The sequence below is a fragment of the Salvelinus alpinus genome, chromosome 3 (genome assembly GCF_045679555.1).
Source record: "Salvelinus alpinus chromosome 3, SLU_Salpinus.1, whole genome shotgun sequence".
In the NCBI taxonomy this organism is placed as follows: Eukaryota; Metazoa; Chordata; class Actinopteri; order Salmoniformes; family Salmonidae; genus Salvelinus; species Salvelinus alpinus.
Window position 1 is genome coordinate 1,897,235 of NC_092088.1, and position 13,928 is coordinate 1,911,162.

General features: G+C 43.9%; 1 protein-coding gene across 2 annotated transcripts; it reads right to left on the reverse strand.

Moving 5' to 3' along the window:
• Positions 1 to 8,266: 8,266 nt before the first annotated feature.
• On the reverse strand, positions 8,267 to 13,184 carry LOC139569911 (putative nuclease HARBI1). Of its 2 annotated transcripts, none has more exons than XR_011673974.1 (7): positions 11,221 to 13,184; positions 10,957 to 11,133; positions 10,805 to 10,866; positions 10,636 to 10,722; positions 9,497 to 10,548; positions 9,104 to 9,427; positions 8,267 to 9,009 (listed from the first exon to the last, which is right to left on the reverse strand). XR_011673974.1 is itself a non-coding variant. In XM_071391257.1 (7 exons), exons 5-7 carry the CDS (start codon positions 9,563 to 9,565, stop codon positions 8,648 to 8,650), a joined length of 543 nt encoding a protein of 180 aa, XP_071247358.1. In that variant the 5' UTR covers positions 9,566 to 10,548; positions 10,636 to 10,722; positions 10,805 to 10,866; positions 10,957 to 11,133; positions 11,221 to 13,184; the 3' UTR covers positions 8,267 to 8,647. The 2 variants fall into 2 exon arrangements, 1 of the variants encoding a protein (XP_071247358.1); XM_071391257.1 differs by having other exon boundaries at positions 9,104 to 9,215.
• Between the last annotated feature and the right edge of the window lie 744 nt (positions 13,185 to 13,928).

Genomic DNA, 13,928 nt, shown 5'->3' on the forward strand with positions numbered 1-13,928 from the left:
GCCCTGGTCAAACATAGTGCCGAACAAAGGGATTTGGGCCCTCCCTAGTCAAACATAGTGCCGAACATAGGGATTTGGGCCCTGGTCAAACGTAGTGCCGAACAAAGGGATTTGGGCCCTCCTTAGTCAAACATAGTGCCGAACATAGGGATTTGGGCCATGGTCAAACGTAGTGCCGAACAAAGGGATTTGGGCCCTGGTCAAACATAGTGCCGAACAAAGGGATTTGGGCCCTGGTCAAACGTAGTGCCGAACATAGGGATTTGGGCCCTGGTCAAACGTAGTGCCGAACAAAGGGATTTGGGCCCTGGTCAAACGTAGTGCCGAACAAAGGGATTTGGGCCCTCCCTAGTCAAACATAGTGCCGAACATAGGGATTTGGGCCCTGGTCAAACGTAGTGCCGAACAAAGGGATTTGGGCCCTGGTCAAACATAGTGCCGAACAAAGGGATTTGGGCCCTGGTCAAACATAGTGCCGAACAAAGGGATTTGGGCCCTGGTCAAACATAGTGCCGAACAAAGGGATTTGGGCCCTGGTCAAACGTAGTGCCGAACAAAGGGATTTGGGCCCTGGTCAAACATAGTGCCGAACAAAGGGATTTGGGCCCTGGTCAAACGTAGTGCCGAACAAAGGGATTTGGGCCCTGGTCAAACATAGTGCTGAACATAGGGATTTGGGCCCTGGTCAAACGTAGTGCCGAACAAAGGGATTTGGGCCCTGGTCAAACGTAGTGCCGAACATAGGGATTTGGGCCCTGGTCAAACATAGTGCCGAACAAAGGGATTTGGGCCCTGGTCAAACATAGTGCCGAACAACGGGATTTGGGCCCTGGTCAAACATAGTGCCGAACAACGGGATTTGGGCCCTGGTCAAACGTAGTGCCGAACAAAGGGATTTGGGCCCTGGTCAAACATAGTGCCGAACAAAGGGATTTGGGCCCTGGTCAAACATAGTGCCGAACATAGGGATTTGGGCCCTGGTCAAACATAGTGCCGAACATAGGGATTTGGGCCCTGGTCAAACATAGTGCCGAACATAGGGATTTGGGCCCTGGTCAAACATAGTGCCGAACATAGGGATTTGGGCCCTGGTCAAACATAGTGCCGAACATAGGGATTTGGGCCCTGGTCAAACATAGTGCCGAACAAAGGGATTTGGGCCCTGGTCAAACATAGTGCCGAACAAAGGGATTTGGGCCCTGGTCAAACATAGTGCCGAACATAGGGATTTGGGCCCTGGTCAAACATAGTGCCGAACAAAGGGATTTGGGCCCTGGTCAAACATAGTGCCGAACATAGGGATTTGGGCCCTGGTCAAACATAGTGCCGAACATAGGGATTTGGGCCCTGGTCAAACGTAGTGCCGAACATAGGGATTTGGGCCCTGGTCAAACATAGTGCCGAACATAGGGATTTGGGCCCTGGTCAAACATAGTGCCGAACATAGGGATTTGGGCCCTGGTCAAACGTAGTGCCGAACATAGGGATTTGGGCCCTGGTCAAACATAGTGCCGAACATAGGGATTTGGGCCCTGGTCAAACATAGTGCCGAACATAGGGATTTGGGCCCTGGTCAAACATAGTGCCGAACAAAGGGAACAGGGTACCATTTGGGACTTCTCTGCTCATAAATTAGGCCGTCTGCTGCCTGGCTAGAAGATATTACCACTCAGATTGGGTTTAATAACACACAGAGAGCAGAACAGAGTGAGCCTGTCTGCCTGGGGAGATTATTGTTATTTTTAGGTCATTTGAAATTACACCTGAGGTGTGTTCAACAAGGGAAATAGTTTGTGAACGTTAGCTATCATATTCCATTTGTTTTGTGTTAGCCGCGAACGTTTGCTAGCATATTCCATTTATTTTGTGTTAGCCGCAAACTTTAGCTAACAGAGTCTGAATGTCGTGTGTGTGAACAAAAGCATCTGTTTCGCGTCTAAACTGCCACTACAAATAATCATGTGGCTACGTAGGCTTTCTGTTACATATAGTAGGAATAGCAGTCATTGGCACCACAGTAATCCTTACAACAATTAGCTGTTCAGTGTTTCACCATAACATTTTGGAATATTCATTCAAATCGATCAACTGAAATGGTTACTAAGTAACGTGTTCACCGCAAACAGAACCCTTGTTGAACTGACCTCTGATGCTGCAGCAGCTCCGTCAAATCATTAGGATCCTATTGAGTACATCATCTTCCTGGTTCCCATTCACTGGTTGGATCAAGTGGAGGTGGATCTCTGTCATGTGACCCAATCAGAGAGATTGGTATGTTAGGTGGGCAAGAGACCATTGGCCAACTGAGGGAACCAGGAAAACACTCCTCGTGAAAACAATGGCCAACTGAGGGAACCAGCAAAACACTCCTCATGAGAACACTGGCCAACTGAGGGAACCAGGAAAACACTCCTCATGAGAACACTGGCCAACTGAGGGAACCAGGAAAACACTAACCATGAAAACACTGGCCAACTGAGGGAACCAGCAAAACACTCCTCATGAGAACACTGGCCAACTGAGGGAACCAGGAAAACACTCCTCATGAAAACACTGGCCAACTGAGGGAACCAGCAAAAGACTCCTCATGAAAACACTGGCCAACTGAGGGAACCAGCAAAACACTCCTCATGAGAACACTGGCCAACTGAGGGAACCAGGAAAACACTCCTCATGAGAATACTGGCCAACTGAGGGAACCAGGAAAACACTCCTCATGAGAATACTGGCCAACTGAGGGAACCAGGAAAACACTCCTAATGAAAACACTGGCCAACTGAGGGAACCAGGAAAACACTCCTCATGAAAACACTGGCCAACTGAGGGAACCAGGAAAACACTCCTAATGAAAACACTGGCCAACTGAGGGAACCAGGAAAACACTCCTCATGAGAACACTGGCCAACAGAGGGAACCAGGAAAACAGAACTCATCAGCCTAACTTTGTAATTGTTAGCATTAATATCCTCATCTTTGTCATAGTGGGGAAAGCTGTGTACAGCAGTAAGTAGGTGACTGTAAAATTAGCTATCTGTCTCCAAGGACCACAAGGGCCCAACATGCTGCAGCTGGTCCTTTGTGAATTTTCTTTGGGCTGTGGTTGAATATGGCTCCTTCCTACTACTCCTGTCGATGAAGTTTAGAGTGATGTAGCATGGAGAGATGCCCTTTCTGTATCACTTTATATCACAGCACAGCACGTCTATATTCCTCCATCGATCTTCATTAGTGTGTTGGTGGCACCTGACAGCAGAAACCAGGAACCAGGAACTGATATCTCTCTCTATCTCTCTTTGCTACGTAACTTAGTTTTTCCATCAAGAGAACTGATTTTGTCAGAAGCTAGATGTGCTGGGCTAACCCTCAGGGACTGTGCTGCTCCTAGAGCGGACATTTAATAGATGGAACATGTCTGACCAGACACTGAGAGATTACCAGGATACTTATTTAACAAGGGGAATTAACAATCTGTGGTTATTATTGAGATATCACAAAGGTTGAGAGCTTCAAATTCCTTGGTGTCCACATCAACAACAAACTAGAATGGTCCAAACACACTAACACAGTTGTGAAGAGGGAACGACAAAGCCTATTCCCCCTCAGGAAACTAAAAAGATTTGGCATGGGTCCTGAGATCCTCAAAAGGTTCTACAGCTGCACCATCGAGAGCATCCTGACCGGTTGCATCACCGCCTGGTACGGCACCTGCTCGGCCTCCGACCGCAAGGCACTACAGAGGGTAGTGCGTACGGCCCAGTACATCACTGGGACAAAGCTGCCTGCCATCCAGAACCTCTACACCAGGCGGTATCAGAGGAAGGCCCTAAAAATTATCAAAGACCCCAGCCACCCCAGTCATAGACTGTTCTCTCTACTACCGCATGGAAAGCGGTACCGGAGCACCAAGTCTAGGACAAAAAGGCTTCTCAACAGTTTTTACCCCCAAGCCATAAGACTCCTGAACAGGTAACCAAATGGCTACCCAGACTATTTCATCATAGTGGGAATGAATACAAATGTATCATCATCAGCATAGAGTCTTGTTTCTCCTCCTCTTCCCTATCAGCCATGTCATTCACCTATTGATCTTATAGGCAAAAATGCATTCCACACACTTTCTGTTCAACCTATGGGCTCACTCTTTTAATTATCACCTTCCTCTCTCTCAACCAATGGGCGTAAATATCGTATTTACTTGTCACATTACCCTCGTTCTCTCACTTGCTCTCAGCAACAGTTTGACAACCATCCACCTCCCCACCACCACCAGCTATAACATACCCGTCGTTGGAACTCCCCAACAAGGGGGCAGTGGTGGAAAATGTACCCAATTGTCAAAATTGAGTAAAAGTACAATTACCTAGATAAATGACTCAAGTAAAAGTGAAATTCACCCTGTAAAATAATACTTCAGTAAAAGTCTAAAAATATTTGATTTGAAATGTACTTAAGTATTAAAAGTAAATGTAATTTACATACTTTTACTTAACACTGCGGGTCGGGGGGGGGGGGGGGGGGGGGGGGTTCGATGCCAGCTGCTCAGCATCATCTGGAGGCCATACCCCAAACTATTTAATAAAATTCCATATTGGATTCTGTCTCTGATGTTCACTCAGTTAAGCCTGTACTTGACTGAATTATAGTTAGGGCCAGGAGTTTTTCAGACGCTTTTACCGGTATTTCCAGCACTGTCCACCAGTTTTGCTGCAGTTGAGGAATGTTCTGTAATTGACACAAGCTGTCTCCAATCAATCAATGTCTAGTTGTGCCTGTGTGTTTAGGTGGGGGCCTCAGCCAGAGGAGGTGTAGCTCTGAATGTTAATCCTCTTAATTTTACATTTTCTCCTAAATGTCACGGTTCTCTAAAGTAGAACCCAGAAGCAGACCAGGACAAGGAGAGTAAGACGAAGGTGAGTATTTATTTACAAGTTTAAATGTAGTGATAGAAAAATCCAAGTAGCAGAGCGGGCAGCGGAGGTGAGTTGATGGAATTGAGTAAGCAGATCCAAGGAAGTAACTGAAGTCACCGACGACCAGGTAGGGATGGGATGAGTGTTCCGGATGAATGACTGTAGACAGAAAAAACGGAGGTAAGTTCAAGGCAAGCAAGACGTACAAAACAACAAAACAAACTCTATCAAACTGGAGGCTGATACGCTGGCACAACATACTGTTCATGGCTAACGATCCGGCAGGGAATGGATGTCAGGTCAGCGCTTATGAAGTGGAGGGGTGATGATCAGGACCAGGTGTGCAGATAGCTGATGGGCTACAGGTGCGGGTACTCAGAGATCCTCCAACTAGCTACGTCGCCCGGCAACCAGACAGTTCCAGGACACCGGAAAAAACATTCCAGGACAGAACACAGGCAAAAACAGACTCAGGAAGCGGGATTCGTGACACTAAAATTACATACCCAAATCTAACTGCCTGTAGCTCAGGCCCTGAAGCAATGATATGCATATTATTGGTACCATTTGAAAGGAAACACTTTGAAGTTTCTGGAAATGCGAAAGGAAAATGGTAGAATATAACACAATAGATCTGGTATAAGATAATACAAAGAAAAAAACGATTGTTCTTTGGTATTTTTTTTGTACCATCATCTTTGAAAAGGCCATAATATATATATATATATTTTTTAAATGTACCTTTATTTATCTAGGCAAGTCAGTTAAGAACTCATACTTATTTTCAATGAGGCCTAGGAACAGTGGGTTAACTGCCTTGTTCAGGGGCAGAACGACAGATTTTTAGCTTGTCAGCTCGGGGATTCGATCTTGCAACCTTTTGGTTACCAGTCCAACGCTCTAACCACTAGGCTAACTGCCAACCCGTATTATTCCAGCCCAGGTGCAATTTAGATTTTGGACACTAGATGGCATCAGTGTATGTGCAAAGTTGTAGACTGATCCAATGAACCATTGTATTTCTTTTAAAAATGTTGTATCAAGACTGCCCAAATGTGCCTAATTTGTTTATTAATAATTTTTCATGTTAAAAAAACAATAGCATGGTATTATTTCACTGTAATAGCTACTGTAAATTGGACAGTGCAGTTAGATTAACAATAATTTAATCTTTCTGCCAATATCAGATATGTCTATGTCCTGGGAAATGTTCTTGTTACTTACAACCTCATGCAAATCAAATCAAATGTATTTATAAAACCCTTCTTACATCGCTGATATGTCAAAGTGCTGTACAGGCTAAAACCCCAAACAGCAAGCAATGCAGGTGTAGAAGCACGGTGGCTAGGAAAAACTCCCTAGAAAGGCTAGAACCTAGGAAACCTAGAGAGGAACCAGGCTATGAGGGGTGGCCAGTCCTCTTCTGGCTGTGCCGGGTGGAGATTATAACAGAACATGGCCAAGATGTTCAAATGTTCATAGATGACCAGCATGGTCAAATAATAATAATCACAGTAGTTGTCGACACTGCAACAGCTAATCATATTAGCCTACGTTAGCTCAACCGTCCTGTGGAAGGGACACCGATCCCGAATAAGTTAACCTCTTGGCTTGACAGTCGCTGGACCATGATTTGAGTCCTGTTCTGGGCCTGTTGACTGTTGCTGGACCTTGGTTTGAGTCCTAGTCGGGGCCTGTTATACATTTTAAATGGTTATAAATGTGAAGCGATGGTCTTTTCCGATTCATGTTGGGCAGGGGGTTATAAGGAGGGGGATACCGGACCATCCAGGCTGGGCTGGTGTTGTGCCAGGAGCTGGACGTTTGAGGAGGAGGTTACCGGTCTGGTCCGGTCCAGGCTAGTGTCTGGTGGTTGGTGCCAGGGACTGGATGTTTGAATAGGAGGTTACCGGTCTGGTCCAGGCTGGTGTCTGGTGTGTCTGGTGGTTGGTGCCAGGGGCTGGATGTTTGAGGAAGAGTCTATGAGGAGGGAGGGGGGGTTTACCAGTCTGTCCAGACTGGGCTTGTGTGTCTGGTGGTTGGTGCCAGGGGCTGGTAGTTAAAGCCGTGTTCAGGCTGATGGATGTGTCAGCTACGGGCAGCCTGGCAGGCAGAAGGACCTGGCAAGCAGTCTGCCTGTAGGCTGGCAGAGATGTGAAGACCCATTGTTCTGAGTAGGAAGCCCCATACCACTCAGCTGTGTTTGAAACCCCTTGACAGGCTTCCAGACACGTCGCCAGCAGGGATCGTTCTCCATAAATACAGTTTACACAGGTTTTATACCAATTGTCTGCAAAAAATTGCCTCTAAAATATATGTAAACAGACAATAAATGTATCCGTTTTTGTTTTGTTGGTATAATATGATACAATATCAGGACTTTTGTTGTATTTTCAACTTGTCTAAGTCCTCAACTGATTTCAGCCCGTGTTTGGCTGTGGATTGCCTGCATTGTTTAAATGGAATATTTGCATATTGGCAGTTAATTCAATTTTTTTATTTTTTATAATTCCACTTAAACTGTCTGGCTAACAAACCGTGCAGATAATTTTGAAATTCATTGTTTTACACAAAATATTTATCACAGCATTTTTTAGCAACGAAACCAGGGGCCTGTTGCACAAAACTAGGATAAGGGATTAAGCCAGGATATCTTGGTGATCCTGGCTCAATTGATCCGTAATCCGGTTGCACTAAAGATGGATAGGGGGCAGGAGGATATGTTATGGTATAAATTACCATGGAGATTTATTCTGTGGAGCTAGCCTGCTCCAGACCAGGCTAAATTCCAGGATCTATTTAATCTCATCCCTAATGTCAGTCAGCAGTCACCACAAATGGAAACCAATAGTTATTTCACTGCTCACTATACATTGTTATCACATATAACTAGACCCACTGTTATTATTTAAACGTTTGTGATCATTAATTTCAATGATTTTGGATAAAAAATGATTTTTAGATGATGTTGCTATCATTAGATAATTTACAGTTTCCCATAGACTATAAGGCTATATATAAAATGATAGAATATTAGGGCCACAGAGGGGAAAAAAACACAAGTCATAATATTGTAACCAGTTGTTTTAAAGGAGGACAGTTGTTAAAATGACAGATGTGGGGCATTTCGTGAAATTGTACTTCAGTATGGTTTCATAAACAAAGACATGCTGATGTGCCAGAATATTAAGTATCACATTGTCATAAGTATCAAAACTGTAAAAACAATATGTAGCTTTTCTGCAGAAAGAACCAGCCTCATAAATTTATGACTTTATCCTTTTTCTTCAGTGTGGCCCTAGTACTCTGTCATATAAACAAATACACATTCCATATGAATATAAAAACACAATGTGTAACATTATGTTCCTTTATTGAATAAGGACAAAACAAAGCAGGTAAACCATCAGCTCCTTTCGAAACTGAAGTCACAGTGACTCTACAAGATGGAAAGCACAGAATCCAAGCATATTATACAAAATGATACATACACATTCAAAGGTCTGTATATAACACACCCTGCATGTCTGCACACTAAAATAAATGCAGGACAAATCCATACACATCAACTGAACAGACAAATGAATGGATGCAGTAGCCTCCCTGCAGCCTTGTATTACACACAGTATACCGCACAAACATCATAAGAGGCCAAATTCGTCAAAAAACGAACCCAAAAAAACCCAAATTCCTCTGCCACCGCAGGACATATTTAACCAAAATTGAAAGCACACATACTAACTAAAATAATTCAACACATATTGGTCCCTCAGCAGCCGACCACTGTCGTCATCAGGGAAGATTGCCGGATTGTCCCAGTCCATGGCTGGTGGCACTCTGGGGGCCCTCTCCTTCCTCAGGCAGGCCACATTGTGGAGGACAGCACAAGCCACAGTAATATCACATGCCCTAACAGGGCTGACCCTTAATTTGTGAAAGCGTGCCTTCAGGAGGCCAAAGGTCATTTCAACTCTGGCCCTGGTCCTGGCATGGGCATGGTTGTAGGCCTGCTGTGCTTCCTGGGGGTCTGTGAAAGGTGTCAGGAGAAAAGGCTGGCAGCCATACCCCCTGTCTCCCAGCAACACACCAGAGAATTCACCTGTCAACACAAAATCTCATCATTACTACCTCATAAACACAGTGATATTCTTGACACAGCCATGATGGTTATAAATAGGGGTTGTGTGGCTTACCTTGTGATAGGCACTGATAGATTTCAGAGGCCCGAAAGATTCTGGAGTCATGGACTGAGCCAGGCCATTTTGCCACAACATTGCTGATCACACAGTCAGCATTGCAGACCATCTGAAATCATAAGATGAGGAATATTACACCAATCAATGCACATCACTGGCAATGCAGAGTGTTCGTCAATGGACAATATCAAAAAGTTATGTTCACCTGAACATTAATGCTGTGAAAGGATTTCCTATTCACAAAATCGGCCTCATGGGCACCTGAGGGGGCTTTTATCCTTATGTGTGTGCAGTCCACTGCACCAATGACATTGGGGAAACCTGTCACACAAAGTAATGAGTATCCTACTATGTGTTAACAGTTGTCCTGTAATTTGTAGATCCTCTTACCTGCAATCCTATAGAACTCCTCTTTGATGTCACAGAGTCTTCTGTGGCCAGGGAAGGAGATGAAGACATCTGCTAATGCTTTGATAGCCAGACACACACTCCTTATTGTGCGGCAAATTGTGGCCTTGTTCAGCTGTTCTGCATCCCCCACTGAGTACAGGAAGGCTCCACTAGCAAAAAAGCGCAAGGCCACACAAACCATTTGCTCCACACTCAGTGCATGGCTCCGTGCAGTGCGATGCTTAATCCTGGGACCCAGTAGTCTGCATAGATACCTGATGCCATCTGCAGAAAACCTGTATCTTTCATATAGATGGTCATCAGGGAAGGCCAGTGGGTCCAACCGGTCCCTGAAGACCCTTTCTCGCCTGAAGGCTCTCCTCAGCACAAGTGCTTCTTCATCCACCACATCTCGCACGAATGGGCATGCCATTGTCAGAGCAGAAAGGAACACACAATTTTGGGCCTTCATATAGGCTAGTGGCCACACCTGGTGCTGGGGGGGTGGGCAAAAGAGGGCGATGCCTTATAACGATGACTTGGTTGTACTGATTGCTGGGAAAATAAAAAAAACCTTAGAAAGATGCCACCGTCCTGTGTGCTCACAATAAGAGCTCATATGTCATGGCTCACTTGACTTTACGAGAATATACCTAATTTTTATTTTGAGCTGTGTCATCTTCTTGGAGCTGGGGGAGGAAAGAAAAATAATGATTAATACATTTGTGTTACAGTTAGCATACAGTGTACATTGAAGGCATATCTCACCTCCCTCTCAAGTTTTTTTATTTCAAGGTCCAGTTTCCTAATTGTCCTCTTTTTTATTTCGGACTCCAGTGCAAGATTTTCCATCTTTTTCTTCTTGTACTGAATGTCTATGTCTGCCAGTTCTATTTGGCGCCGGAGGTGGTTGCCATACAACTTTCTGATAGCTTGTGAGCTCTGTGAACACAATACAATTAGCGCAGCTGGAATTTGGCAGGATGTGGTGTCCTTTTATTAATACGCACTATGTTGCCAGGCTGGTTTTCCCACTGTATAGCATCTGGGTCCTGTAAAAGAAATTAGATTTTTTGATTTTGATGAGGACTCCTCACCATAGTAGAGTAAATAGTACTTTCACAGTCTTAACATGATACCTCATGCCTTCTGGAATCCAGAGAGATGGTCTCCTCCTCATCATCGTCTCCATCATGTGCTGTTGCTGCTGCACTGGGGCCTTCACCCTATCACATTTAATCGGATTCATATTGAAGCTAGTAGACAAGACATGCCAGGCCTACAGTATGCCTTTGATGGAGTACTCACTGGATCAGCATCGTCTGGTGCTTGTGCTGGTGGCTCTAACAGGAACACAGTGCTGCCAGACACTGCAAGGCAATAGGTAAACCAAAGTCAGACAGTCCAAATTGATTCAATATGAATGTGGTTGTATCCCATGTAGAGATGGAAGGACATACCTTGAATGAAGCGGGTGGCATCTTGGGAGGAACCTATGCTCGTCTCTTTCCCCCCAGGGATCCCCTCTAAGACGGGCCTGCCTTTATTTAGCTCCAAGGCCATGTCCTCTGCTGGGGTAAGGTCAGCCTTTGGTGACCCACCACCCGTGCCTTGTCTGTGGGTATTCTTTTTCACTGCTAAAACAGTACAGACAATGTGTGAGCAGGCACCTTCTGGGTACAATATATGCTTGTGCTTTGTTAAATATTAGTCAGGGACCATACCATTCTGCAGAATGTTCTTGTATTTGATTTTGACCTGCTGCCATGTCCGTTTTGGCCCGTTCATGTTTAATCTACACACACACACACACACACACACATTTAATGGAGTCACACTGCAAAAAATTACTTGGTATTTTTGTCTTGTTTTCAGTAAAAATATCAAAAAATGTATCATAGCTTTATACAGTGTGATGGAGTTACTTTACACAATTTCACTCATATCTGCAGTGCATTTCAATTAAAAATTTAACCGTTTCATAATTACAGTACAACTGCATTTTTGGAGATGTGAATTAAATATTTGAATTGTAATTGTGATGTTTCAGCGGAGCGGTGAGTGTGTAATTGTGCACTACTTACGCATTCAGGCGGTCTGCAATACTTTGCCACGCTTTTTCTCTTTGCTTTATCACTGTGGCGGTGTTGCCTTTCTTCTTAATTATATCTTTTACCTCCTCGTATGCCTCCATGAGGATTTGTGCTTCCGACGGGGAAAAGTACGCGGCTCTAGTTGCCATGGTAAATCAGTTAATCTGTGATCTGTGGCGGGGTCTATTTGAGTGAGCCGTGAGCGCGCACCTATCCAGGATTGGTTTCACCTGGCTTAATGAATCCGTGTCTGCTCATCCTGGCTTGGTCTTTGTGCAACCAATTAAGCCTGGACGCACATGTTTTGGCTTCATTGAGCTCAGCTGAGTCATTTATCCCGGATGTCTTAATTCTACTTTTGTGCAACAGGCCCCAGGAGTTGAATCTGACCACCCTCCCTGACATGAAGTTAACAGAAATAGCAGCGTATGGAGTTAAATGGTACATGCTGTATTTAGTCAGATGGTACAACGTGATTGGAATCCATGCAGTGTAGAGGGCTGGGTTGTAAACAACAACAACAACGTGATTGGAATCCATGCAGTGTAGAGGGCTGGGTTGTAAACAACAACAACAACGTGATTGGAATCCATGCAGTGTAGAGGGCTGGGTTGTAAACAACAACGTGATTGGAATCCATGCAGTGTAGAGGGCTGGGTTGTAAACAACAACAACAACGTGATTGGAATCCATGCAGTGTAGAGGGCTGGGTTGTAAACAACAACGTGATTGGAATCCATGCAGTGTAGAGGGCTGGGTTGTAAACAACAACAACAACGTGATTGGAATCCATGCAGTGTAGAGGGCTGGGTTGTAAACAACAACAACAACGTGATTGGAATCCATGCAGTGTAGAGGGCTGGGTTGTAAACAACAACAACAACAACAACAATGGGAGCAACAGACACAGGCTGGGATTAAAGCCAATCACAATGCACACACACGTCGCACTACACTTGACAAGCAGTTTCCCTGACGTTCGCAGAGATTGCATTCTCAGTTAACATTGTGGACGTCAGCTCAAACATAAATGACCTTTAACAGTTGAGGAAAGTGCCATGTTGATGCAGCTAGGTTTGTTTAAATCCCAGCCAAACTCTGTTTGGTTATAGCAAGAGCACGGTCAAAATAAGTGGTACCCAGTGAAATGAACACGTGGCTCTGTGGTGGCATCCTAATTCTCTCCCACAGAATAATCCATGTATCAAATTAAAGCAACAAAGACAACAAACAAAGTGCTTTTTAAAGACACAGTAGTAACTAAGAACCTTTCTTTGCCAGTTGACATTTTCCACTCAGTACAAGACACTCACCATACCAGCTAAAGGTTGGACTGCTTCTATTAAATTAAACTTGATATACATCATACCAGCTAAAGGTTGGACTGCTTCTATTAAATTAAACTTGATATACATCATACCAGCTAAAGGTTGGACTGCTTCTATTAAATTAAACTTGATATACATCATACCAGCTAAAGGTTGGACTGCTTCTATTAAATTAAACTTGATATACATCATACCAGCTAAAGGTTGGACTGCTTCTATTACATTAAACTTTATATACATCATACCAGCTAAAGGTTGGACTGGTTCTATTAACCTTTCACGGCTACTAACCCCGGATCCGGGATCACCCCCCACCCCCCACACACTGATTAGCATAGATAGCATAGCTTCACAAGTAGATAGTAGCATCTAAATATCATTAAATCACAAGTCCAAGACACCAGATGAAAGATACAGATCTTGTGAATAAAGCCACCATTTCAGATTTTTAAAATGTTTTACAGGGAAGACAAAATATGTAAATCTATTAGCTAAACACGTTAGCAAAATACACCACTATTCTAACTCCATCAGTTTCTTACTCCTTCAGGTGCTATCACCAATTCGGCTCAACTAAGATATTGATAGCCAATAACCTATAAAAAAAACCATCAGATGACAGTCTGATAACATATTCATGGTATAGGATAGTTTTTGTTAGAAAAAAGTGCATATTTCAGGTAGAAATCACAGTTTACAATTGCACCGACCATCACAAATCCACTAGAATTACTAGATAGAGCAACGTGTATGACCAATTTACTCATCATAAAACATTTCATAAAAATAGACAAAGCATAGCAATGGAAAGACCCAGTTCTTGTGATTTCAGACCATATTTCAGATTTTCTAAGCGTTTTTCAGCGAAAACACAATAAATCGATAAGTTAGCATACCACATGTGAAAACGTTACCAGAGCATCGATTCCAGCCAAAGAGCGCTATAACGTAATCACCGCCAAAAGATATTAATTTTTTCACTAACCTTCTCAGAATTCTTCCGATGACACT